General features: G+C 57.2%; 1 protein-coding gene across 5 annotated transcripts; it reads left to right on the forward strand.

The window, feature by feature from the left end:
* Positions 1-808: 808 nt before the first annotated feature.
* On the forward strand, positions 809-27,766 carry ZER1 (zyg-11 related cell cycle regulator). 5 transcript variants are annotated; one of them, XM_037148919.2, is made up of 16 exons: positions 809-907; positions 11,284-11,528; positions 12,647-12,797; positions 13,013-13,449; positions 13,728-13,904; positions 14,975-15,089; positions 15,246-15,392; positions 15,752-15,925; positions 19,092-19,307; positions 20,233-20,274; positions 20,435-20,554; positions 21,207-21,322; positions 21,662-21,850; positions 22,769-22,866; positions 24,376-24,478; positions 26,189-27,766. In XM_037148919.2, exons 2-16 carry the CDS (start codon positions 11,371-11,373, stop codon positions 26,244-26,246), a joined length of 2,301 nt encoding a protein of 766 aa, XP_037004814.2. In that variant the 5' UTR covers positions 809-907; positions 11,284-11,370; the 3' UTR covers positions 26,247-27,766. The 5 variants fall into 5 exon arrangements, with proteins under 5 accessions (XP_037004814.2, XP_037004753.2, XP_037005018.2 ...); XM_037148858.2 differs by having other exon boundaries at positions 812-1,186; XM_037149123.2 differs by having other exon boundaries at positions 812-1,186; positions 15,752-15,919.
* Positions 27,767-27,926: the final 160 nt, after the last annotated feature.

Consider the following 27,926-nt stretch of genomic DNA (forward strand, 5'->3'; position numbering starts at 1 on the left):
TGGAGGGGGAGGCAGGAGACAAATATCCTTGTCGTCCACAGTGAGGGCTGTAAGCAGGGGAGTGCCCAGATCAGATTTAAGTTTTGGAAAAATCACCCTGGGTCTGTGGAGAGAATGACGGGAAGGAGCAGGGAGTTGCATGAGGAGGCTGCCACGGAACCCCAGAGAAGAAATGATGGTGGACAGAGTCCGGCCCTGCTGGGTTAGCAGAGAAGGGCCTGGGTTTGAGAGATCCTTAGGACTTGGCGACTGCGCCAGGAGATGAGGAAAACGCAGAGGCCCAGGCCCACTACCAACTTCCCACGTGACAACCACGTTGCCTGGTGGCTCATTACCTAGCTGGAAAAGTAGCAGGGCGTTGGAGAGGAGGGTGATGACTGCGTTTAGTCGCGTGGGCGTGAGTTACCTGTGGAACCAGAGATGTTCAACAGGGCGCTGGGTGTGGGGGCTGGCACTCCGAGAGAGGTCGGTGCTGAAGGGGAAGGTGGAGTCAGTCCCGCCCTGAAGCCCTGCCTGGAATCTGGTGAGCTGCAGGACAGAGCGGGCCAAACCCAGGGGTCACACGAGCCGACCGCCCACAGGCAGGCCAGCGACAGCCGCCGAGGCACGCGCTCACTGCCCGGTGCGCGCCCCACCTGCTCCTTCCTTCTGCGGCAACTGGCTCCGGGTCCGAAGAGGAGCCCCTCCAGGGCTCCGGAACCTTCCGCCACCACCGCCTGCGTTCGCCGCGGGACCCTTCGGGGACACCGATCCGCTGTTGCTATGGGGCGGCCCCGGAAGTGACGCGACCGTGGTTTGTTGACAGCGGAGGCGGCGGCTGCAGGCTCCGAGCTGTAGGAGCCGAATCGGGGGAGGAGGGGCCGAGCCCCGGAGCCAGCACTGGGCGGCCTGCAGCCCTAAGGGCAAGGTAAAGGCCAAGGGTCCCTGCGGCGCGACCCCCTCCCGCCCGGGCCTCCCGCCCTCGGGACCCCAAGCTCCGCCTCGTCGACCTCGGTCTCCCCCAGACCCCAGCCCTAGCCTGACGACATCCCCTGCCGGCCCGGGCCGCATCCTCCGCTCTTCCTCCGCCGAGGAAGCATCCTGTCCGTTCCTGGAGCCAAGGGATGCACCTGCGTTCTGCCCCTTCCCCTCCTGCCTCCGGCGCCTCAGCATCGCCTCAGCATCGCCGCCGCGACCACTTGCACAGGTCCATCTCGGCCAGTGGTGGGAGGGCTTCCTCTACCCCTGCTACCAGGTCTGAGAAACGTGTCTTTGAAACTGAGCTCCCTTGCTCCAGAGAGAAAATGACTCCTTGTTGGATGCCCCTACAACATGGGGGGGTCGGTGTGGGACCGCCAGGGCCAACCCCTGCCCCCCTACCTGTTGGATGAGCTTAATCAAGTTCCCCCACAGCAGTGCTTACATGCTCAGGGACAGCTTCAAGCCCGGGTCAGCTGCTAAAAGGGATGGGAACGTGCAGGAAATCCAACAGCCCAACAGGGGGGAAAGGGATGGGGCGGGGTTGCAAACCTGAGGAGCAGGAGCCAGGCAGGTGAGTTGAAACTGAAACTGACTGCGCTGGCCACTGTAGCTCTGTGGGTGGAATTGGACTTGGCTGCTCTGTGCCTGAGGTGTTCAGGATTTCCAGGCTCTGCCTGCACCTGCCAGCACACTTGTTTTTTCAGGGGGAAAGGGCTGCCTGGTGCCTCCGTGGGAAAATCATCCCATATGATCTTTCCCACAGAATATTTCTTTTCAGGCTGGTTGGAATGAGCTTGAAGGCAGCTTTGAAAAGGGTCCCAGGAGGCTACCCTCTGCAGGAGGTGGTAGCCAAGAGTGAGCAGCCTCTCTGTTTTGTTTCATTTGTTCCTCCAGCAAATAATAACTGTAGTATGTAGGGTGGCTGGGGGTGGGGGTGGAAGCAGGAAGGGCCATGGAAAGAGTCAGGGAGTGCAGGCACATTTTTATAGACAGCGGTCAAAGAACGTGTCTGATGAGCAGATATCTGATCAGAGACCTGAAGGGAGCGAGGGAGCAAGCCATACAGCTCTCTGAAGGCAGAGCATTCAACAGCAAGTGCAAAGGTCCTGAGGTCACGTGCCCAATGATTTTAAGAAACAGCATGAGGAGTGTAGGGCTGAAGCAGAATGAAGGAGGGGAGGAGCAGTTGATGGAGTCAGAGAAGAATGGGGACCAGTTCATGGTAGGGACGACATCAGGGACTGTCTGCATGATTGCCAATTCATGGGGTGTCCAACGGGGGCACCCTTTCAGAACTGTGCTAACTTGAAGTGTCTGGTGCTTGGAGAAAATACAGATTTGTTTTAGATGACAAATGGCCATTGTGCCCTGGCCTCAAGTTGCAAGTACCCTTCTTCCATCTGTGTAATAGCTATTGATGGAATGGACACAAAAGGGCAGCTGTAGAGCGCTGTGGTTAGATCAGGTCATGCCACTGCTTCCTGGTTGTGAGGACTTGGGCAAGGGACCTTTTGGTCACCTCAGCTTCCTCATCTGTAAAACAGTTCTTGGGTGAAAGGAGAGATCACCCTGAAGTGCTTAGCACACTGATCGGCACCTGTTAAGTGCGTGGCCATTGTGATGACCAGGACAACAATGAGGGACTGTGTGTGTCTGCCTGGAAGCCTTTCTTTTCAGCACCAGCGGGTGGTGTCATCCCTGAGTGAGTGGAAATTGGGGGAGCAGTGGGAGAGAGAACGTGGAAACTTCCTGTCACCCGTTGGTGGGAACAATGGCTGCAGCTCCTCCGAGGACAATGGTAGTTTGGTCCTGGCTTTTCAGCAGCAGTGGAAGGTGACGGGGACTTTTTTTAAAGAGCTCAGCAAAACCCCATTCTGCTACATAAAACAGGCAAAATGACAGTGTTGAAGTAAGTATGACATGAAGACAGGCTGAGAAGGGCAGTGTATGTTGGCCTTAGGTCAGCGTACACTGGGGTGGTCGGGGGGTGTGGCTGGTCTGGTGCCGGAGACTGTCCATCCCAAAAGTGCTCAGCAGAGGCTGAGATTTCGGCAGGTTGGTGCGTTAAGCTGAGTGGGCGACTGGGCCGGAGGGTTTGAGAATGAAAACTCAGCATATAGATGCCAAAAGCCAGCGTGTTGGATCAGGCTGTTGTGCCTGAGCCGTCGAACTGGTGACTTGGGCACCTGGGTCAAGCCTCAGCTCCACTGCTGGCTCGCTGAGTGCCCTTGGGCAGCCCCATCCCATCTGGCCTCAGCTTTCCTGTCTGTCCACTGACTCTGAAGGCTGTTGGGAGGATGAACTGAAACAAGGTTCTGAAAGAGTCTGGTGCACTTGAAAGCTCTCTGCAAAGGTAAAGAGCCATTCTTGTTGGGCCACCTGGATTCTGTAGCCCTGTTTTGCACACCATTGCCCCCGCCCCAGGCAGAGGACTTCAGTACCTCAGCTGTTCTTGACTTCTGAAATGCAAGTTCAGAGTCTCCCTTTCGGTCATCTATTTTGGGATCACAAAGGTTCAGAAATGCACAGGTTTCCCTGATTCAAAAAGGAGCAGAAGGATCTCTCCAAACATCACTCTTAGGAAATGCTCCCATGATTGTTGGTTACTACCTTCTCGCCATCATTTGATGGTGTGTCCTCGGCAACCCCATGAGGCGGGTGTGCTGACAGAGAAGGGTCCTGGTGAATGTTGGACTGTAAATATTGCCTAGGCTGTATTTGTGGAGCTATGTCTCCTTCACCCGTAACCAACCTCTCCCTCACCGTGTCCCGTAGACCCCAAAGGATCACGCAGGGTCCCTGCCTCAAGGAAGCTTCCAGTCCTGTGGCAGACAAGTGCTGTCTGTCCGCAGGACGGTCACCAGCGATACCTGACCATCTGTGCTCAGTGCCCAAGGATGCTCAGAGCTGCAAGGAGGCAGTGAAGGCTCAGGCTGCAGAAGGGAAAGCTGAGGCTTGGAGAACCCATTCCTGCCCTTGGCATAACGGTAGAGAAAGGCAGGCACTTACTGAGAGACCTTGGGCAAGTCATTGCATTTCCTTGAACCACAGTTCTTCATCTGAAAAACAAAATTATTAGTATATATGTACCTCATGTTATTTGCAGCTTCAGCTGGAACGTGCACGGGAAGCTCAAACCACTGGGTCTCGGGCTAATGAATACATGTACACACATCCACATGTACCTCTGCGTCGTCCGTGGTAGATTACTTCACCACTCGGAGCCTCGGCTGCCTCTTCCTAAGTTGATAGATTACGAGAACTGCCTCACGTGGTTGTTGGGTTCACAGAGCTCAGTGCGGGTGTGATCGTTCAGTTTCAGTAGAACTCGGGTATCCCCCAAGGCCCCTCTGCTTCCAGGTAGCTCCAGCCAGCTGTGATGCTCACTCCACTTCCGCACCTTCTGGACACAACCTTCCCTACAGAGGAGACTCGGCAGGCTGGCTGCTGGCTGCGGCACCCCTGCTCCCCAGAGCCCCCCGACACTCGCCCCGACTCCCTCCATCTGGCCTGGGGTCTGTTCCCTCCTGAAACGCTTCCAGCCTCTGTAAAGAGGGCATTTGTTTGGGTTCCTCCCCACCCCCAGCTCCTGGGTTAATATTTCACGGGGTGGGCGCTGCTCCAAGGCTCAGACCTTCTGGCTCCCCCTGCCCCTGTCTGCCGGGCGTTAGGACGCTGATGGGGCCCCAGGCTCCCTCTGGACCTTAGTTTCTCTTCCCTCTGTTGGGTGAATGGAAGACTGAATGGTTTGGTGAGGAGCTCGGGCATGGCTTAGGGCTGCGTCTCACTTGCACGAGCTGTGGGATTTCCGACAAGCTCCAGTGTCTTCATCAGGAAACGGTGGCGGTCTGCCTTGTGGTGCCTTGGTGAGGTAACTCGGGCAAAAGCAAACCTTTACCCTGTGGGTAGCAGGCGCTGGCCAAGCACCCAGGGACCAGGAGCGTGCCAATGACTGGAGCTCCTGCCCTCCCAGAACTCTCAGGTTGGGGGACAGGTTATTAGACAAACTGCTACACAAATGACAGATTAGCTACAAGTACAAATCCTAAGGCATGCGGTTCTGTTAGTCAACTAGGAGACCGTGTGAAACAAACCCGTAAGGAGCTTGGTGTGTGCCTGGAAGCCACCAGTGTGAAGGCAGTGGCTGCCACCGTTTTCTCCCGGCAGCCCCCGTACCCCCGGGACATCATTGGCTCGTGACTGGCCCAGTTTTGGAGTCTGCGAGAGAAGGGATGGTGAAAGGCGCAGAGTTGTTCTCGCCGTGCACTGTTCCCTCGCGGCCAGCGTTCCTTCTGTCCCCAGTTGCCAGAACCCTTTGTGACCAGTGCCGGCCTCAAGAATGAGGAGCTCCAGGGGGCAGGGCGGGGAGGGGGTGCTCCCTCTGGCAGGTGCCGGGCCTGCAGCCGGATGCCATGCAGGGAGCCGGGTACTCCAGGCCCCTCGGCCTCAGTGCCAGCGTGAGGTCGGCCCCTTCCTCCTGCAGCTCAGCCAGCTCCAAACAGCAACATGGACCCTGCCCAGGGCAGTTAGCAGATGGTACCCTCTGCCTGGTTTATCTTTTGGTGACTTTGGTGGCCAACAGGGTGATGTGTCTTCCTGTTGAGGAGCAGAGTTAGGACAGAGCAGCTACCTGGGCGACTGGGCTCACACCTGCAGAAACAGCAAAGCTCTCTCAGTTACAGCCACGAGGCTCCCTCTGGGGCCCCTGGGTGCCCAGCACTGTCCTGGGCACGGCGGGCAGGGAGCGTACGAGGGCGTGCCTTGCCCCCCGGCATCCACGTGCGGCACAGCCTCGTCGCCCCTTCCACAGGCACATGTGGACACGCTGCTGCCTGTCAGGCCCTCGCGGCATTGGGCCCCTCCGTTGTCCAGCAGACGGTCACGGCGCTGGGCCGTGGTACCAGGCCCCACACTGCCTGTCCCCGCAGCCCGTGCACAGCTTTCCACCCTCTGGGTGCCTTTCCTTTCTCTGCCCACCACTGGAGTTAGCTGTGACTCATCCTTTGGGTTGCAGCTGAAATGTCACTTCCCGGGAAGCCTGCCCAGTCCAGAGCTCCTTAGGTGGCTGTCTGTCCCCACAGTGTGCTCCGTGGGACAGAGCCCTTGTCTGGTGTCGCTCACCATGGGATGCCCAGTGCTCGCCAGATAGGCACTGTGTGGACAGATAAACAGCCTGGGCTACACCCAGGAAGGCAATGCCAGGCCAGACGGTCTGCTCCCTGCTCTCATGGAGCCAGCCACTAGGCAGGGGAGCCAGAGGGTTAAACGGGCATTGGCATGAAGTGCGAGCTGGTGCGGTCCTACGGGCCCAAGCAGGTGCACCTTGGAGGGGCCAGGAGGGTTCCCACGGGAAGTGATGTGGACACCGGGACCTGAGGGTGCTTAGGCATCAGTTAAGCAAGGAGGGTTCACACATGATGTGGGCCCGGAGTGGTCAGGGACACTTCCTGGAGGAGGGATGTGAATGGGTGTTTGGGCATGGGAACAGTATTTGGTAGAAGGTGGAATAGTTGGTTGAATTTGGATGTTCCCAGATGCCAGGGAACCGACTGAGCAAAGGTCTGAAGGTGACTCTGTGCTTCTGGCCTACTGCCAGCGCAGTGACAGAGGCCAGGCCAGCTAGCGTAGGGGTCTGTGGGCACAGGGTTGGCCGGAAAGCTGGTTCTGATTCTGGAGGCCTTGAGTGGCTGGCTGCTTGAGGACATTGGACTCGTGCGTCTCCAGCGGGGGCTGTCTCCAGGGGGGTGCGCTCCCTGCTGCCAGCGCACCTCTGGTTCCGGTCTCCCATTGAAGATCTGAAAGTGAATGAAGGCAAAGGCAGGCCAAGCCCAGGACCCGGGCAGCCTGTTTGTTGTGCTTTCCCTGAAGGGTGTCACGTAGCCAACGGGACAGCTGGCACAATGGGCCTGTGGCAGGAGACTCAGGCCTGGGGAAGCTGGCCGGGAGCAGACCCTGCTCAACTTAGGGACCAGGGCAGGTGAGATAGAAGGTGGCGATGATGATGATGGTAGTTCAGTTGCTATTACTGCGTGCCAGGCACCGTGCTAAGCCTGTTCGGTATCATTCCATGTTGTCTTCACAAAGCGCTCCCTAGTTTAGAATAGAAACTGAGGCACAGAGAGGTGAAGACACTTGCCCAAGTTCACCTGTTCTTAGGTAGCAGGGCTAGGACTTGAAACCGAGCTCCTGTAGCCAGCTCGCCAGTAAATGGCACTACCAGAACTTAGAGCTGGCAGTTCCAAAGGGCACCACACTCTGTGGTCACGCCCTGAGTCTCCTGAGCTGCCTGTCAGAATCGAATGTGGATGCAGAGGCTCCAAGAAGCCAGGGCAACACTGGGCCCTGTACTGCAAACCCTCCTGGAGGTGAGGTGATGGAGTCCGAGAGGCCAGGTTCAAATCCCAGTTTGGTTTGAGTAGCCTCTCTCTCTGAGCATGAGGTCCGTCATCCGTAAGGTGGGGTCATAATCACCTTTGGTCATACACTCAGTCAAGCCGGACCTGAAACTAAGCATTTTCCTGACATCTCACTCCAGCAGCCCCAGGAAGTGGGGGTTATTAGCCCATTTTGCAGGTGAAGAAACTGAGGTCCGCTGGTAAGTGAGTAACTTACCAGCGAATTGTGTATTCGGGTTGAAACCCAGATCAATCTGACCATAGAGCCTGCGCTTTTCCCCGGTCCTCACCTGAGGATATTTTCCATCATTGATTTTAGGGAAAGGAAGGGAGAGAGAGACATCAGTTAGTTGCCTCCCATATGCATCCGGACCAGGGACCGAACACACACCCCAAGTATGTGCCCTGACCCGGAATCAAACCCGCAACCTTCCAGTGTGTGGGACGACACCCCAGCCACCTGAGGCCCCCAGCTAGGGTCATGCTGCTATCTTTAATCATCACGTGAGAATATGTTTATTGATTTTAGAAAGAGAGATCGATTTGTTCTATTTATTTGTGCACGCATTGGTTGTCTCCTGTGTGTGCCCACGGAGAACGACCCTGGCACACGGCACCAATGCGCCAACCGAGCACCCAGCCAGCAGCCGCCTCCCCCCACCACCCTGTCACTCTGTAATTACTGCCTCCCTGCAAAGGTAATCACCACCCTGCCTTTTAACATCGTAGGTTAGTTTTGCCTCTTCCACCCCCGCCACGCCCTTTCTGCTGTAGACTCTGGTAGGAAAACGGTTTAGAATTCATTCCTGTCTTCAGTTCTATAAATGGTCGATTGTTTTCTTTTTTTTTTTAGAGAGAGAGAGACATTGATTTTTGTTGTTCCAGTTATTTATGCATTCATTGGTTGACTCTTATATGTCCCCTGACCAGGGCTTGAACCTGTAACCTTGGCATATCAAGATATCACTCTGACCAGGTGAGCTACCTGGCTAGGGCCTGATTGCTTCTGTCTCATTCGCATTTGGACACAAGGGTTCCACTTTCATTCTCCATTGGCCTCATCGGAGCCACCAGTGCACTACGAGGTCATCACTTAACTGGACCCGAATCCCTCCGAAACACGGCCCTCGTTGGTGTCCAGGCCACTTTGTAAACTTGGAAATGAGTTATATGCAACATACCTTCTCAGAAGTACACACATCATGATAAAGCTCCCTGAGTAGTCACAGAGTGAACATACCTGTGTGTCCACCCCTCCGATGGGGGACGAGAAGCTTCTCAACACGCAGCCAGGCCCCTGGGGCAGCCACAGGCCTGGCCGCTGCCCCAGAGTCGGTTTTCTTGGCTGCTGGTCTTTAACGCAATGGACTGATACATAAATGGACTCGCACAGGGTGTGACTGTGTGCTCCTCCGTGTCTGGCTCCGTCGCTAAACCGAGAGTTTCTTCCAAGCTATTGTGTTGGCAGCGACCCATGCGTCCTCGCTGCTGCGTGGTGTTTCCTCGGTGCGCGTGTCATTGTCCTTTGAGTGTCAGTGGACATTCTGGTTGTCCACTCTGTGGGGCTGTGATGAATAGGGCTGCCGTGAACATTCCGGGGGTGTGTGTGTGTGTGTGTGTGTGTGCTGGTGAACATTTGTACGTGTGTTTCTTCGGGTGCATACCCAGGTGTAGAATCGCCAAATGTTGAACACATATGTGTCTTTGCCTTCAGTAGATAGCGTCACACGGGATTCCAGTCACCCCGCAGTGCACCCCAGTCCACGGCCCACAGCGGTTTGGTGGCGCCCGTCGCTCCGTGTCTTCACTGCAGCACAGGCTCCGTCGACCTGGCGTTGCCTGTTTTTGCTGCTGTTCGCGGGAGAGCCGTGGTGGTGGGCGGCCCGTGGTGTCTCGCTGGGTTTTGCCAGTGCTGATGAAGCTGAGCTCCCTGCCACGCGCCACCGTCCAGTTCCCTGTCCTTCGGGAAATGCCGTTCACGTCTCTTTGATACTATGTCCTTTCTTAGAAAACTGATTTGTCGGAATTGTTTATATATTCTGAATATGAGCCTTTGGTCGAAAATATCTTTTACTCTGTGGCTTGCCCTTTCTCTTCCTTTTTTAAAATTTTTTATTTATTGATTTGAGAGAGAAGGAGGGAAGGAGGGAGAGAGACATGAATTTGTTGCTCAACTTTTGTATGTGTTCATTTGTTGCTTCTTGTATGGGCTCGGACCTGGCATCGAACCAGCAAGCTTTGTGTATTGGGACAACACTCTAACCAACTGAGCTACCCGGCGGGGGCTCTCTCTCTTTTTCTTTTCTTTTTAGGTTTTATTTATTTATTTTTAGAGAGGGGCACAGAGGGAGTAAGAGAGGGAGAGAAACATCATCCGTGTGTGGTCGCCCCTCACACGCCCCCTCCTGGGGACCTGGCCCGCAACCCAGGAGCCAGGCTTCCGTTCCTGATGACATCTTTTGATGAAAACAGCCTTAAATTTTGAGGCAGTTCAGTTTTTCTTTATGATTTGTGTTTTTTATGACCTGTTTAAGAAATCATTGCCTACGTAAAATCATAAAGATATTCTATGCTTTCTTCTGGAAACATTATTGTTTTACCTCCACATATAGGTTGAAGGTCCATCTCCTAAAACTTTGGGGGCATGTGCAAATGGAAGTTTCTTCATTCAGTGCAGACCGACTGACCATTTTCCCCTTATAAATCCTACGTAAGAGTCCCTTACCTACCTCAGTGTCATGAGGACAGGCGGACGCCTCACTTCCTTAGTAGCTGTGGTGTTGAGCCATAGTTCCCGCACAGCACAGCCTGCCTGTTGAACAGGGACGGACGGCGCAGTGGGTGTTAGCGCGTGCGCAGGGCTGGGCGGTCCTGCCTGCAGTCGGCCTGAGAACATTCCGTCGCCCCCAGAAGCAAACCGTACGCCCGTTGGCCGTGCCTCCTCGTTCCCCGGCCCTGGCCAACCTCTCGCCTCCCCCGTCCGCACAGGTTTCCCTAGGCCGGCTGGACATTTCGCGTAAGTGGACTCGGGTCACATGTGTGCCTGACGCCTTTTGTGACTGGTTTCTTTCACTTCGTACAATGTTTTCAAGGCCCAGTGTTTTGGTATCTCTCTACTCTGTTCCTCTTCTGGCCGGATAACAGGCCGGTGTATGGACAGACCATGTCCGTTGGTCCGTCCATCAGCCGTCAGACACTGTGTCATCTCCACTTGGGGCCGTTGTGAATGATACCGCTGTGAGCTGTGACGTACAGCTTTTCATGTGGACGTATATTTTCATTTCAGTTAGGAGGAGCCTGGATTCTTAGTCATGTATAACGAGAGTGAGTGAGAACATGTCTATAAAGCCCTGGCACATGCTAAGTGTTCGAACAGTGACACCTACATACCAGTTGGTTTACACAACCAGGGCCCTAGCCAGTAGCTCAGTTGGAGAGTCGCCCGACGTGCCAGGTTTGGGGGTTCAATCCTCAGGGCACATACGAGAATCAACCAATGAATGCATGGATGGGCGGAGCAACAAATCAGTGTTCTCTCTCTCTCTCTGTCCCTCCCCCTTCTTTCCTTTTTTAAAAATCAATAAATTAAAAAAATGTAAAGATCACATAGCAAGGAACACTCTGTACTGTTAGTGAAAGCCCCCTGCAACCCACCCAAGCACCGGGCGCCAACACACACAGCTGTCCACAGACATCATCAGACACAGAGACGCTCGGACAAGGCCCCTGCTCTTTGCAGGCCGAGTCAGGCAGCGACAGCGGCCCAGCAGAGAGGGGCAGAGGGTGGTCTGGAACACCGGGGCCTGCGTGCGGGGCTGCTGATCGGAGCGTGAGGTCCGGGGCCTCCGTCTCCCTGCTCGGAGAGCAGACGCGGGGCAGCTGGTGGTCCCGGCTTTTGCGCGGCTCACTGTGCTTTCCCACTCCCTAGGCTGTGGCCCTGCCAATGACCCTGTGAGTGCCGAGACGCCGCCCCTGCCCTGCCCTGCCCCAGAGTGGCCCACCTTCCTACCCCAGCATGGCGTCCGATACCCCTGAGTCCCTGATGGCCCTCTGCACCGACTTCTGCCTGCGCAACCTGGATGGCACCTTGGGCTACCTCCTGGATAAGGAGACTCTGAGGCTGCATCCAGACATCTTCCTGCCCAGCGAGATCTGTGACCGGCTCGTCAATGAGTGAGCAGGCCCGGAGCTGGGGCAGGGGCCAAAGTCTCAGAATGTGCATGTGTGTGCCTTGGAGTGGGACCACTGTGCATGTGCCACGTGCTGGGCGACTGTAGATACGTATGTGTGAGGGGTGTGTGCGTGTGCAGGGGTCCATGGGTGCGGGATACTGGTGCCGTCCTAGGTGTGCACGTGGGCTCCTGCAACGCGGGGCACGTTTGACTGTGAAGCTGCAGGTGTGTGTTTCACCTGTGGGAGGGTCCAGAAATCTGCACGCAGATGAAGGAGTTACTGGTGTCCTGCCTGTGTGCACACCTGTGCCTGTGAACACACATGTATGTGTGAACATACAATATACACCAATGCCGAAATAAGGGATCCATGAGCGGGGATAGAGTCTTTCAGAAAATCTGTGTGTGGCCTCTCCGAGGGGCCCCCTGCTGGTGGAGGCCCCTAGAAGCACGACGTGTGACCGCTGACCTGTGAGATCTCAGCCGAGACGCCCAGAAGGGAAATTGTTGGATGGGACAGCTGCAGGGAGAAGTGGGGACCCGTGCATCCCCAGCATTTCATGCGGGGCTGGCAGCAGCGGGTTGGACACGCTGTAGACCAGAGTTAGGGTCACTTCACAGATGAGGAGACCGAGGCTCGGGGGAGTTCAGTCACTTGTGTGAAGGGGCCCACGGAGGGAATAGCCAGGCAGCATTCGGATGCCAGAGCGCTTGCTCCAAAGCCTTTCCCACCAAGACCAGGGTTTTGGTATCTCGCCTGAGCCGGTATCTCAGCTGGGTTTTACTGAATCTGCCTGTCGGAAGGGGTCCTGGGAGGGGCTGCTTGAGGAGCTGCTTCAAGAAGATGAGTGGAGATGCGTGTGTTTGTCATGGAGGTGTCTGCGGTTTGGGAGGAGGAGCCTGGGATTCGCTACTGGTGGGAGGCCCTTCCTCACCAGGAGGTCTGCCTTTGGACTCCTGGTTCCTGGGGCCACCCTTAGTCTCTGCTGGGGACTGGGGTAGTGGAGACCCAGCCAGGCACTGGGAGGAGGAGGGGGAGGGGACGGGGGCTTCAGGTAGAGGGACGAGGGTCACCATGCCGCTCCCTGAGCCAGGTCTCCCACCCTCCCTCCCTCTCAGGTACGTGGAGCTGGTCAACGCCGCCTGCAACTTTGAGCCGCACGAGAGCTTCTTCAGCCTCTTCTCCGATCCTCGCAGCACCCGCCTCACCCGCATCCACCTCCGTGAGGACCTGGTGCAAGACCAGGACCTGGAAGCCATCCGCAAGCAGGTGAGACCTGCCTCGCTGGGCACCCGGTAGCCATGGGAGGCCCCCACAGGGCTGTGAGATGCTGGGGCAGGGCTGGTCGGCCCCAGGGCGAGGAGCCCGAGGCCCCTGCAGTACTCTTCCCCCTGGGCAGCCCCTCCCCGGGCCCACCTGTAGCGCAGGGCCTGGCCGGGGTGGGGGCTGGGCTGCAGTGCTGACGGAGCCGTGCCTGCCCCCAGGACCTGGTGGAGCTCTACCTGACCAACTGCGAGAAGCTGTCCGCCAAGAGCCTGCAGACCCTGAGGAGCTTTAGCCACACCCTGGTGTCCTTGAGCCTCTTCGGCTGCGCCAACATTTTCTATGAGGAGGAGAACCCGGGGGGCTGTGAGGACGAGTGCCTCGTCAACCCCACCTGCCAGGTGCTGGTCAAGGACTTCACATTCGAGGGCTTTAGCCGCCTGCGCTTCCTCAACTTGGGCCGCATGATTGACGGGGTCCCTGTGGAGTCCCTGCTGCGGCCTCTCAATTCACTGGCCGCCTTAGACCTCTCGGGCATCCAGACCAGTGACGCGGCCTTCCTCACCCAGTGGAGAGACAGCCTCGTGTCCCTTGTGCTCTACAACATGGACCTGTCCGACGACCACATTCGGGTCATCGTCCAGCTGCACAAGCTGCGGTGAGCAGCCGGCAGCAAGCCGGCTGGGGTGGGAGCGGGGACATTCATGTTGTCGGCCCCCGAAGGTTCACGAGCCCCTGGCTTGGTAGGAGGTGGGCGTGGAGGGACAGTGCCGGTCCTTAAACGCAGTGCGTCGGCTGGTGGGTCAGGGTTCTTCAGGGCACTGAGGTCCCGGCAGGATTTTTCCCAGAATGCCCTGCGGCAGTTCTGGGCCCTCCTCGGTCACGCAAGCCCTGGCCTGCATCCAGCTCCTGACCTATATGCCCCCCAATCTTCAGACACTTGGACATCTCCCGAGACCGCCTCTCCAGCTACTACAAGTTCAAGCTGACCCGCAAGGTGCTGAGCCTCTTCGTGCAGAAGCTGGGGAACCTCATGTCCCTGGACATCTCTGGCCACATGGTCCTGGAGAACTGCAGTGTCTCCAAGATGGACGAGGAGGCAGGGCAGACCAGGTGTGGACTCACCCATGCCACCCTCGGGGTGCCGTGGGGCGTCGTTCAACAAGCACTTACCACCCATCCCTCTGGGCGCTTGAGATAAAGACACGGACGAGGCCCTGCCCTTGCCAGCCTGTACGACAGGTCACTGTGAGGACTGTGGAAGGGGGGCCACAGGGTTGCCCTGAGGACTGGGAATGGCATCCAAGCTGTCTATTTTTTTTCTTTTTAAGATTTTTATCCATTTATTTTTAGAGAGATAGGAAGGGAATGGGAAGGGAGGGAGAAAGAGGAGCAGAGAAACACCAGTGTGCAAGATATATATCTCCCAGTTGCCTCTCTCACACCCCCAACTGGGGACCTGGCCCACAGCCCAGGCATGTGCCCTGACTGGGAATTCATCCAGTGACCATTCTGTTCACAGGCCTGAGCTCAGTCCACTGAGACACACCAGCCAGGGCCATCCAAGCTGCTTTGAAAGTTCATTCTGGGATTGCCAGCGGAAAGGTGTTTTAGCAGAGGGGATAGCGTGTACAAAGCCTAGACGGCGCAGCCCCGGGGATGACTGGGAAATTGGGACGTGCAGACTAGCCAGAGACTGTGGAGGGGGCGCAGCGGGCCTGGCAGCGTCCGCCACTCGTTGGCTGCCGCAGCAGGCAGGGCAGTTTCCAGGCTGGCTGGCTGGAGGTCTGATGCAAACCCATCGGCTGTACTTGGCCAAAGCCCTGTCTACCCCCAGCCAGACCTGGGTGGGGTTCAGTTGATGGGCGTGTCCCTTCATGATTGTTGGTGGGACCTAAAGGTGATACGTCCTCATTGAAACGGCAGATGCTGTTTTCCAAAGGTGGCTACAACCCTACCTCCCATCCCACCTGTTCTTCTACCCTGTGACCTTGCCATCCTTCCATCCAGAAGCAGGGTCTGTGTCCCCTGACCTTAAAAAGAAAAAAAAAAAGATGAGCTGAAGGGCCTAGAAGTGAGTCTCCAGGAAGTCCCCGGGCACCCCCAAGGAGAGGCTCCCCTTTGCGCCGAACCCGGGTCAGCCCCGGCCCCGGGCCACTGACGCCAGTGCCCTGCTCCCGCAGCATCGAGCCTTCCAAGAGCAGCATCATGCCCTTCCGGGCTCTGAAGAGGCCACTGCAGTTCCTCGGGCTCTTCGAGACCTCCCTGTGCCGCCTCACCCACATTCCGGCCTACAAAGTGAGAGCGGGGATGGAGGCGGGAGGGGCAGGGAGCCCTGAAGAGGGGAAGGGGATGGCCGGGGCCCCCAGGGTGTCCGTCCGGGGGCTGGAGACGGTGCTGAGGATCCCAGCACGTGGCCTCTCTGGGGTTGTCCTGAGCGTGCCTCGCCCGCAGGTGAGTGGCGACAAGAACGAGGAGCAGGTGCTGAACGCCATTGAGGCCTACACTGAGCACAGGCCTGAGGTCACCTCGCGAGCCATCAACCTGCTCTTCGACATCGCGCGCATTGAGCGCTGCAACCAGCTCCTGCGCGCTCTGAAGGTCAGCCCCTGTCCCAGAAGCAGTAGGGGACTCTTGGGTCCCCATCCATCTGTCTCCACGTGGAGGATGCTGGACTTGGCTGGGCCATGTGCCCAGCATCCCTGGCCTTCCTGACATGCCCTCACACCCCCCCCATCCTGGTGGCCCTACCCCCAGCCCCGCCCCATACGTGCCTCACGTGCCCGAGCACTGGCCTTGTCCCGGAACTACGGCCCTGCCCTGCTTTCTGCTCCCCCACGTCTGCCCCTGGAGAGCAGGACCAGAGGGCCCGGCCCAGCCCCTCAAAGAGCCCCAGGCCCGTCCCTGCACAGCTTTCACGGGACTGGCCAACCTGGACCCCGTGCCCTGTCTTCATCCAGCTGGTCATCACCGCCCTCAAGTGCCACAAGTATGACAAGAACATTCAAGTGACGGGCAGCGCTGCCCTCTTCTACCTGACGAATTCCGAGTACCGCTCAGAGCAGAGCGTCAAGCTGCGCCGGCAGGTCATCCAGGTGGTGCTGAATGGCATGGAATCCTACCAGGAGGTGACGGTGAGCCCCTTCCTGCCACGGCCCCGCATGCTCTGGCCCAGCCCCGCTTTCCCTGCCCCCCTGTGGCCCAGCCTGGCCTGCCTGCTCTAGACCCCACGGGCTGCTGTGCTTGCTCCCGCCCCTTCTCGCCTGGCTCTGCACTGCGCCCCTTCCCGCACCCTGCCCTGTGGCGCCAGGCCCGGACCCCACTAACCTGGCCCACCCCCTCTGCCACCCACCACCCCGGCCTCTGCTTAAACGGACTCCTCAGCCCTTCCACCCAGGAGCGTTCTGCTGGGAGCTATTTTCTTCAATAGCTGCCTTTCTTATAAAAGTAATAAAGATTTAAAAACCCACCCATAGCCGCATCCCTGGAGATAGCCACCACTGACGCTGGGTACCCGGGCCCTGGATTTCAGTCTGTGCGTGTGCGCTTAGTGCCCGGGCTCACTGTGCGTGACGCTCGTGTGCCGTGGGTGTGAACCTCTTCCCCATCAACAGACATTTTGCAACAAAATTTTTAAAATAATATTTGTTTCCTGTAAGACACTGAATGCTTAGAAAACAAAGTCAAGAACTAGGAGAATGTACTAACTAGAAAGTAAAAGCTGCTCACAGCCCCGCCTCCCCCCTCCGGCCGGCCGGATGGAATGGCCCGGTGTCACACGTGGGTGTCAGCACAGTGTCAGCATCCTCATCGGGGACAGGCCGAGGGGACCAGAGAACTTCTCCCCCGAGTGCACGGCTGCAGGAGGAGTGCCGGGCAGCGGGTGTGTGCGTCTTTAAAGCGGCTGGTAGGTGTTGGAGGATCACCCTGCAGCAAGGCCGGTGCAGTGGGGGCACGGCCTGGGCCGGAAGGTGCAGGCCCCCCGCCTGGCAGCTCCAGACGTCCGAACCGCTGTTTTTCCACACTGAGGTCAATGTTAGAACCAGGTAAAGAGGCTTCTTTTTAATGGAAAAAAAAATACTACTTGAAGATTCTCAAACGAATTAGTGAACGCGATCAAAGAACTGAAAATTCAAATAACCAGATGTCACACCTCATCGCAGGAGACTGAAGATGCCCGGCCGTAGCCAGGGTTAGGGACCGGCACTCGCGCATTGCCCGCCGCGGCAGCGGCGGCTCAGACCGCTTTTCTGCAGGACAGCTGTCGGAGCCTGCGGAGACCACACGTGCCCTTTCCCTTCGGCCTCCGTGTTCCTCAGGGACGTTCTCGGAGGAAGGGAAGGATGCGCACACACCCGCCCCCTTTCGTTACATAGAAATCAGAGGCAACCCAGAGGGTTTAGTCATCGCGGGACTGGGAAAGTAACGCAGGACCCGCCCCCCCACGGGGACGTCGTGGTGCGTCTGCGCACCCGCACGTCAGGCAGTGGGGGGCCCACTGCACGTTGGCAAGTGAAGGGGAGTCTGGGGCCCATATGCACAGGGCCTTTTTTTTTTTACCTCTCCTCTCCCCCAAATACACAGTAGAAAAATCTAGGACAATTGTTAATAGCACAATCAATAAAATATACTTTAAAAAGAGAAAAGAAAGTCTAGAAGAATGTACACCAAACTTTTTAAAAGATTTTATTTATTTATTTTTAGACAGAGAGGAAAGGAGAGAGAGAGAGGGAGAGAAACATCAATGTGTGGTTGCTTGTCACGCAACCACTGGAGACCTGGCCTGCAACCCCGGCATGTGCCCTGACTGGGAATCGGATCGGCAACCCTTTGGTTCACAGGCCAGTGCTCAGTCCACTGAGCCACACCAGCCAGGGCTTTTTTTTTCCTCTTTTTTTTTCCGGGGAGAGAACAAATGCACGTTTAGTTTTCACCTCTCGGTGCGTTTACATCCTCAAGGGCACAGCATTACATGGACTCAGTGCTCAGCGGCCTTCACAGGAGGCTGTTCTGGGACTCGGCGCAAACCACCCGCTATGCCCACGAGCCCCAGTTCCCTCTCCCCAGATGACTCAGGTTTTGTTCGGCTTTGCCCACCAGGCGTTGCCGTGCAGTTCTTTGCTTTGCACACAAGCGCATCTCTTGCCGCGAGAGAAGTTAGTTACATCTCCAGCATAAACACCTTTGACTTTAAGAGGAACTGTGTGCTCCCTCTCATTCCGGAAACCCTGCTTATAGCCAGCGAAACAGCCTCAGCCCCTAGGCTCCCAGAGGGCGGCACGAGGAAGGCCTGTGCGCCAACATTGTAACTGATTAAATTCTGGGGGACTTGAACTTGCTGCTCAGGCAGTGTTATTTGAACATTTTAAATTAAGTATTCCTTTTATAATTTAAATTTGTTCTCAAATTGAAAAGCTATATGTATATTGTGGGGAAGAGGCCAGGGGTTAACCAAGAGTGATATTCTCTCATTTACATAATTAATAAAGTAGGGTGAACCCCCAGTATTTAACAAGCAGGGATGGAAAGAAACCAAATTACAAGGAAAGTGCACTGAGAACACTGAAATGATAAGCCTGCAAATGACACAGAGAGAGAGCAGTGTTGGCGCCACCAGAGTTGTCCTACATGTCTGGGGACCCGGGAAAACAGTCGGGTTACCTGGTGAAGCTGAAGACACGCAAGCCTTGTGACCCAGAAGCTCGCCCCAATGTGTGGGCGCCCTCAAGGGGCTTGTGGGCAGGGACACCAGAATGCATGTACCAGCCATCATTGGAAGCAGTCAAACATTGAGATCCGCCGGCAGTGGAATGGGTGATAAATTGGAATACTACACTGTGATGAAAAGGGACTGCGTTTTGGCTACTTCTGAAAACATGGCTGACCTCGCAAACCTATGGCTGAACAAAAAGAAGCAAGATGCTGGAAAACCTTTCAATAAACGGGTAGTGAGAGTCTCTAGTGGGGAGAGGGGCTCGTGGTCAGGAAGGGGTGTGTGGGGGCTTCTGGGTGCTGGCAGGGTTCTAGTTCTTCACCCGGGTGGTGGCTGCATTGCTGTTGAAACGCTTGTTTGCTTTATAATTATTTCTAAAACTATGCATTTGTGATTTTTATACACTCTTCTGTATGAAAATTTCACAATTTTTAAAAAACGCTTTTTAAGAAAGCCTTGTGGTCTCCTCTTCCAGAAAGCCTTCCCTGACCACCACAACTCTGGATTCTCTTGCCTCTAGAGAGCCCTGCCGTCCAGCTCCCGAGTCTGCCCCTCACTGTGCTCTGCTTGTCTCCTCCCCGGCCCAGGTGCAGCGGAACTGCTGCCTGACCCTCTGCAACTTCAGCATCCCTGAGGAGCTGGAGTTCCAGTACCGCCGGGTCAACGAGCTCCTGCTCAGCATCCTCAACCCCACTCGGCAGGACGAGTCGATCCAGCGCATCGCCGTGCACCTGTGCAATGCCCTGGTCTGCCAGGTGGACAACGACCACAAGGAGGCCGTGGGCAAGATGGGCTTCGTCGTGGTACGTGCCAGCGGGCTGCTCTGCCCTCCCTCCCTCCCTCCGTCCGTCCCTCATCCGTAGCCCCGCTGCCGTGTGAAGTCAGGCTAGACCAGCATTCCTAACAGTGAATGTTGCCCAGGACCCCTGTAGACTTTCTCCACCTAGAACACTCCGTCATCCTCTCCCAGCCCCTCCATTTGCCCACTGGGTCCCAGTGGACAAGTAGCTCCTCCCTCCTCGGACCAGGTGCCTTGACGTGTCTTCCCAGCTGGGACTGAGTAGGTGTGTGAGGGGCTGTCTGTGAGCCCCGCGGGGAAGGACGTCACGCTTGCTCCTTCCCTCATAGTGTCCCCAGCTCTTCCCAGCACAGGGCCTGGTGCATGGTAGGGAGATCGCAAATACGGGGTCCAGCACAAATAATGCCCCTTTTTATTACAAAATCTCTACTTACAAAATCTTAAGCATGTGATTCTGTAATGTAACAATATCACACTCAAGAATCCTATGACATTTTAGGTGAAACGCTCAAATTGCTGTCCATCTCATGTGAGACAGTCACGTACCCCACCAACCACAGTCAAGCAGGTGTTACTTCTGCCGGACCCTGGAGTTGCCGAAGGAAGGAAGCAGAGAATGAGGAAGGAACATCAGTCTCCTTTCGCTTCTCCCTGGGGAGGCTGAATTCCTCAGGGGTGGTCCATTCCCAAAGCCACACAGACCGTTAGGGTTGAGCGGGCACCGGCTGCCCGGCCCCTTGATTCCAAACCCCAAGTCTATCGCCTGCCCTTCAAACAGCCTTCCACGCAGAGGGGTAGTTTGGTCTCATCAGGATATATGAGCCAGGAAGAGAATTGCTGTCGCCCCGGGGGGCAACATGGAGGGTGACATGGGGGACACGGGAGCTCTCGAGGCCTGGCCCCCTGCAAGTCCTCCTCTCTGCCCACAGACCATGCTGAAGTTGATTCAGAAGAAGCTGCTGGACAAGATAGTAAGTCACATCCCCACAGAACCACTCTGCCCTCCCACAGCCCAAGAGGGGCCTGATGTGTCCCGGGGATGCCCATGTTTGGCCCGGGGACCCCTCACTGGGTGCGAGGAGCCCAAGGGCCCACCCAGGGGAGCCTGCGCTGAGCCCCACCTGCCCCCAGTGCGACCAGGTCATGGAGTTCTCCTGGAGCGCGCTGTGGAACATCACGGACGAGACGCCGGGCAACTGCGAGATGTTCCTCAGCTTCAATGGCATGAAGCTCTTCCTGGACTGCCTGAAGGTAACACCTCCCATCGGCGCCCCTTGGCCGTGCGCACAGCCACCTTCTGTCCCCAGGCTCCCCACCGGCCACACCCCTCCACACCCCCACTCCCTGCGGTTCCTGCAAAAGGGCACTGGGGGGTCTCCACAGGCCCATCGGCCCAGGACTTGCTGCAAACAGAAGCTCCGGAGACCCCTAGGGCCTGGCTGGGCTCTCCCTGAGAGCCCTCCCTTCTCCTCCGCAGTGCCTTCTCAGATGGTCCTGTCCGGCTGGTCCGTCGGGACAGCAGCTGGACAGGATTCTGTCCAGCGGAACGGTCTGTTCGTCCTGAAACTCACCCTTTGTCTTCTTGCTCTAGTTTCCGAGGGGAGCCCGGTAAACCAGCGTTGTGAGCTTTGGTGAACAGAGCTGTGTCTGTCGCAGGCACGGTTTCTAGGTCCCGTCCCCACTCAGCCTCTGATTTTGTGACAAGGAGCCCCCTCCATTCTAACCCTGACAGTCCGCACCCAGCACTGTCCTAGGAGCACGAGAAGGTCAGGGGGGAGCATATTCCACCCCCTCTTTGTCCAGTCAGAGTAGCCAGGCAGACGTCACAAAGCATCTAGGTTAAGAATACTAGACAGTAATTAAGTGCTGATCGATAAGGCCCCGGTGGCTGTCATTTGGCTAGGAATTCCCAGAGAAGCAGGAACTGCATCGGAATATGCTGGGACTCTTGGGGAACGTGGCAGAGGTGAAGGAGCTGCGGCCTCAGCTCATGACTTCCCAGTTCATCAGTGTCTTCAGGTTGGTCCTTCTCGCCTTTACCTCTTTGCCTTGGCTGCCAGGAAGCTCAGAGCTCTAGTCTGTGCTTAGTAGCAGCAATCGCTCTTGGACTCAGTTTCTGTCCTAAATGTCACCTTCCCCTGTTGCGCGGATCCCTGTTCTTTCAGCCCTCCGTAAATGGTCCTCTCGCGACTACGTTAGCAACCTCACATCCCTTTTAAAAGTCATTGGGTATGAATAATAAGTGATAAAGAAATCAATAGTTCCTCTGGCATCTGGTTTGTAAGTTGGGGTCCAGCACCTGGTTTCTGAAGAGGGACTTGGGGGAAGTCAGACTCCATTCTTCTCCCTTCCTGGCAGCAACCTGCTGGAGAGCAAGGCTGACGGGATAGAGGTGTCCTACAACGCCTGCGGCGTCCTCTCCCACGTCATGTTTGACGGGCCTGAGGCCTGGGGCATCTGCGAACCCCAGAGGGAGGAGGTGGAAGAGCGCATGTGGGCAGCCATCCAGAGCTGGGACATCAACTCACGGAGAAATATCAATTACAGGTGCGAGGGGGGGCGGGAGTGCAGGGCGGGGTGCACCACAGACAGCGCAGGGCGGAGGGGCACACAGCCCAGCTACGCCGCTCGGTGGACATTCGTGCATGGCAGCACCGGCGCACCAAAGCCTCCTGGTCACAGGCACCCGATACGTGCTTATTTGTCGGGGCACATACCCACCTGCAGTGGGGAACAGAACAGAAACCAGTGGCAACCTCACTCCCTGGAAGAGAGCCCCACTAACCTGCCTGCGTCTCCCCACCTCCTCACTAAGGTGCCCGTGTCCCCCTCCCTGCAGCTCTGTGCACAGATTTAAATACTTGCAGTCCAGCCGGCATCAAAACATAGCTCTTGTGACTCAGTTTCCAGCCACAGGTTGGGTATCCCTCATGAGTCTATGACTGGGTCCCTTTCTGGGCTGACAGCCCATCCAATCGGCGCTGAATTGAAAACCCGTGTCGGGAGGACGGGGCTCATGCTCGTGGCTTTGCTGCGTTCCATTTCTGTCGTTCCCGAGGAGAGATGAAGTGGGGTCACTGCCCAGGGGGTTTGCACATGGGTTGGGGGCTTTTGGACACGGCAGCAGGTGGCCCGCAGAAGCCGTTAGAGGAAGTGCGGTCATGCTTCTGCTCCCCAGGGTGCGCCGCCCCCGCAGGCTGGTCTCTCCTCCTTGCCAAGGCCCCCAGTTTCCGTACCACCTAATCTGTGTCCTCCTCCCTCCCTCCGTGTGTCTGTGCTCTCCACCTCTCGTGCAAGGGAGCTGCCTTGGCTAGCCTGAGCTGCGCTAAAGGGCCAGACGCCGCCTGTCCCCTGCATCCTGGCCTGCTCACAGTTTGTCTGTGGGACCCTTCAGAGAGGAGGAACTCCAAGGTGCACTCTCCTGAGCCCCGGCACCAGAAGTGACTTTGATTTCTCTTCCGACAGGTCATTCGAGCCAATACTTCGCCTCCTTCCCCAGGGAATCTCCCCCGTCAGCCAGCACTGGGCCACCTGGGCCCTGTACAACCTTGTGTCTGTCTACCGTGAGTACCCACCCACACAGGAAAGGCCTGGCTGACTTGCCCGCAGGAAGCTTACGACGGGGGTGGGGAGCACTAAGGGGCTGATGCCAGGGCCTGCCTCAGGCTCAGTGCTTCCTGCTTCCATGCGAGTGAGCAGTGCAAACTCCCCATGCCTTCTGTGACACGGGCAGGACCCACCCGCCCAGAGACCCAACCCCGAGGGAACGACGTCCGAGAGAACAGGAGAGAACTTTAAACAACTCTAACTTATTTCCGCAAAGAGAGCCCACCCGCCCCGCCCACAGGAGTCTCTGTGGTCCCGTGCTCGGTGGTTTTGGGGGAGAGCAGAAACAGGGTACCACCCGGACCACATGTGGCCCCCAGTCCCCTCCCTGACTGGCTATGTGGCCTCATGTGGGTTCTCGAACCTCTCTGAGCCTCAGTTTCCTCCGCTGTGAAACAGGGATAATGGTAACGCCCCCCTCATGAAATTGATGTGACCAGAGAGCCCACAGAAGATGCGGAGCCCAGGGCCTGGTGCCGCTCCATCCTGTTAACTGGCAGAGTGGATGAGCCCGTGGGCGCTGGGAGCAGACGACCTGGGTTTGCAGCCTGCCTCTACTACTGGCTGTGTTACTTTGGGCAGGTTTCTCAACCACTCTGTGCCTCTAATTCCTCATCTTTAAAATGGGACAATAACAGCACTTACTTTGTAAGACTGCAAAGTAGGGCGTGTAGTGTACTCAGAAGGTTTCACATACGGACCTCGTGCCCATGGAGACTGTGTGATACAGTAGCCTTTTCTGTGACGACTTGAGCTTAGTCTTGTTAAGAAACAGCACCTTTCTCAGAGAGGCAGCCAGTCCGGAGGGAAGCCCTGTGCCTCCGGAGTGGCTTTGGATGAATTACTTCAACTCCGAACCTCAGTCCTTTCGTCTGTAGAATGGAGATGATAAAAGTAGCTCCTACTGCGTAGATCCACAGAAGGGCCACTGGAATGCCTGTGTTCTCCGTGGGGTGGAAGCCCTGGGTCCCAGGCCCTGGAACACTCTTTGTTGTAGCGAACCATGAAACCGCCCAGCAGAAAGGCATGGGGGTTCACCCTGGCTGGTCACCAGAATCGCCTGGTGGTATTTTGTTACAAACCCAATTAAATACAGGTTCCTGGGTCTGTGGAACTAGAGTACCCAAGGGCAGGGCTTAGGAATCTGTATTTTGACAAAACTCAGAGAATAGAAGCCACCAGGTGGCTGATATCGTCCACAGGATGAGCTCTGGGGGAAAGGCTGCCGCACACTGAAGTGGGGAAGCGCTTCCCACGGACGCACCCCTTGCTTCTCTTCCCCCGAGGTGGACTTGGGCTGGGCGAACTCGGCCGTCCCAGATCGCAGCAGTGCCCGCACCCAGGCCTGCGCCTTCACCCCACCCGCCTGGAAGGGCAGTCCTGGCAGCAGGGCGGGCGGTCCTGGGCCCTAGGCTGAGAGAAGACCCACCCTGATCCCCCGCTGTCTGCCCCTGCCTACCCCACAGCTGACAAGTACTGCCCCCTGCTGATCAAAGAAGGCGGGATGCCCCTTCTGAAGGACATGATCAAGATGGCCACGGCGCGGCAGGAAACCAAGGAGATGGCGCGGTGAGCGACCGGCAGTGTTACTGCTGGGGAGTCCCTGGTTTGGGGACTGAGGGATGCAGAGGGCCCCAGGGCAAGCCCAAGTTGGGTGTGGAGGTAGACAGCATGCTGATGTCCAGGTGGGGCCTCCCTGAGTGTCATTCTGGCCACAGTGTGGCCAGAAACCGGATAACCACGCCCTGGATGGAGTGTCACTGCCTTCGTTTGTCAGCTTCAGTTTTTTCCCCAACAAATCCCACCCTGTCATCACGGGGCATCAACACGTCAGGTCAGAGGTTTTCATTATTTCTGGCTAAAAACATTCCAACTAGAGAGGAAACAGTGTAGAAAAATACACTCCAGAGATGAGGCAGGGCAGAGAGCGCACGGGTGTCTGAGTGTGCGGGTCCCAGGCCCAGTGGCAGGCCTGTCGCTGATACCAGTGGTGGCTTCCACCACAGAGGCGGGAACATCCCCGGTTCTGATCTCACAGCGATCAGTTCGCAAGAGATTTGGGGATGCTGCCCGTCGCAGTCGGCAGTGACGACCTGACTTTCCCTAGGACCCATCCTAGGAGGGAGGGCGCTTATGTTCGCCCCAGTTCTATACCGGGTGTGCAGTCCTGTCCTGGAGGAGGGGCCTGGAGCACAGAGGCTCCCAAGACCCTGCTGGGCTGGGGAGCATCGGCTATTTCTGCGGTCATTTTAGGCAAAAGGCACTGCTTAAACATTAGGGACAGATTTGTCTGAGTTTGAGAATGGTAAAGTGAGTGGCTCTCACACTCAATCTCCATAAAGAATCATCTGGAAGGACTGTGAAAATTGTACAGGCCCACACCGTAGATTTTCTGTCCCAGCAGGTGTGGGAGGGGGGCCTGGGAACATTCATGGTCAGCAGGGGTCCCAGGAGGTTTGAGAAGCAGAGGGTTAAGGTGGGCCCATAACCTGCCCTGGTTACGGTGAGCCTCTCGGTAAAGACCCGAGGCGTGCCTCTGAGCCAGCCCGCCCGGCAGCAGGCGTGAACGACACGGGGTACTTCAGAGCAGTCACTCTGGCTGGTCAACTGCTGTCCCGCACCAGCATCCCTTCCTGAAATGCCTTGGGGCACCTCCTCAGCACAGAGAGCCCACAGTGACCACTGGCACCCACCGGCCAACGAACACGGGGGCTTTGTGTTGAATGGGGGGGCATGCGGGGTCCAGGGTGGCACCCAACAGCGGGGGGCCTGCAGTTCCCAAGGGCCAAACTGCAGCCGGTAAGGGAGACACCCAGTTGGAATGGTGGTTCCCAGACACTGCGGAACGTCCGAGGCCCCATGCAGTCTGGGGTGGGGTCGGTTTGGGGACATCAGTAGACTTCGGGGAAGGAAAAGGCTTGGGTGTGCAGGGAAAGACGAGGGAGGAAGACAGTGCTGAAGAAAAACAGTCAGAGGGTCTTGCAGGCCAGGCCTGAGCAGATTCAGGGGAGCCGATAACCACAGACGGCCCGAGGCCGAGAGGTGGGGAGGGCGGGACATGGGGAGGAAGGCAGGGATGCCAGGGTGCTGACGGAACTCACGGCCACAGGCACCATTTCCTGGGTGCTGGTGCCGGCCACCCTGCCCACCACTCGGCACTAGTCATCGCCGTCAACACCACTGTTAACTTCTGCTGACACACTCAGCGGCCTCAGCGGCCGGGAGGGACGTGGCCCGCCCAAGCCCACCTCCCGACTCTCGCTCTCCCGTTGTCTCCAGAAAGGTGATTGAGCACTGCGGCAACTTTAAAGAGGAGAACATGGACACGTCCAGATAGAGGCCTCTGCCCGTGGCCGCCAGGCTCTGGACCACGCGGCCGGCAGGCGGCGCTCTGCGGCAGCCCGGCTGGCAGACCCCCAGCCCCGGGAGCCGCCCACCGGACGAAGGGACACAGGGGAACTTTTGCACAACTGACGCTTTTCCTTAATTAGTGAGATATATATATTATATATATATTATTTTTTTTTGGTTAGGAAGTGTGAAGTTTTGTGTATATGATTTCTGTACAAAAACAAAAACACTCCCCGAGTCCCTGCAGCTCCCGGGCCATTCCCAGGCCCCCCTAGAAGCCTGCGTTGCCACCATACTCCTACTCCCAGCGACTAAACGCCTCCAACGTGTGAGTGTCCGGTCCTTCCCCAGTGGTCTCAGACCCTGGCCTCGCTTCCTAGTAGGAGAGGCAGCAGGCTTCTCACAGCCCACTCCAGCACCCTAACCCACCCACCGAGCCGGAGAGCCCCATCCGGGTTCCTGGGGGCGGCTGATAGGGTTTAGGGATTAAAACTAACCCCCGAGTCTCCTAAATGCCTTGGTGCTCCCAGCAGTGGGCCATCTGGGGCAAAGAAGTGAGCCGTGCCCAGGCCTAGGCAGCCCAGGCCCCAGAGGACCCTCCCTGAGTAGGGCTCACCATGGCCCTGCTGCTCTTGGCCAGGCCTGCCTGAGGCCACGCTGCTATGGAGGCTGCCTCCTAGTCTCCCACCAGGTCCCAGGCTGTTGAAGGCCCCAGTCCAGGGCTCATCCACTGCCCCTTTTGCCAAACGTACCAGAACCTGCCCCAGCCCTGGAAGCCAGCACCTTCTGGGACTGGGGGCTTGTTCACTCCCCAGCCCTTCATCTGCCCACAGCACCCAAGGTGCCCAGGCACCCCACCAGCAGAACTGAGCCTGCCTGCCCCGCCGCCCCCAGGACCCCACAGCTCTGACCGGAGCTCCCCACGCTGACCTTTCCAGCAGCAACAGGCGGGTGCCTCCAGGCCAGTATTTGGCACCACCTGCCGTGGACACCCTCCCCCCCTGCCCCAGGGCTTTACCTTGGAAACCTCTGAGCTGAGTTTCAGAGAAGTGCGAGCCCCAGGTGTATCGGCGTCCCCGCGCTCCCTCGCCATCACTCGGGGCTGCTGCTGTGGTGAGACAGACGGGGTGAGGAGGCCCCTCTGGAACAAGGGGCCTGGGGGCAGGCCTTGGGGCACGGCTGCTCGCCCCACCTCCTGTTCTGGGCTTCTCCCAGCATTTCTGCCTCCACGCAGAACAGGCTGGAGGAGTGGCCCAGGGAACAGGCCCCTGGCCTTTTTCTCCTGGAGTCTTTCCCTCCCAGCCCTGGGAAGAGACAGCTGCCCTGTATTCCCCAGCTCGGCAGATGGGCCGCAGCTGGCCCTCCCTCCCGTGCTCAGGTGGCCTGAGCCAGCCACCCCCACCCCCACGGGCCGCACTCACACCGCATCGCTTTACTACCTGGGGTCTGGGTAAATGTCTGTACTTCGGGATATCACAGAAATACATTTTTGTGCAAAGTGGAGAAGAGCAAAGTGTCTTTTTTTTGTGGAAGGGATGTGGTCAGGAGAACGGCCACATTCTGCACCCGTGTGCCCAGACTTTGGATACAGCTGCCAACAAGCCCACCCGGACTCTGCCCAGGCTGGCTCGGTCTGGTGGTAGGACAATGGCGCATGCAAGGTTAT

The sequence above is a fragment of the Artibeus jamaicensis genome, unplaced genomic scaffold (assembly GCF_021234435.1).
Source record: "Artibeus jamaicensis isolate MK-2021 breed Jamaican fruit bat unplaced genomic scaffold, CSHL_Jam_final contig_471, whole genome shotgun sequence".
NCBI classification, from domain to species: domain Eukaryota; kingdom Metazoa; phylum Chordata; class Mammalia; order Chiroptera; family Phyllostomidae; genus Artibeus; species Artibeus jamaicensis.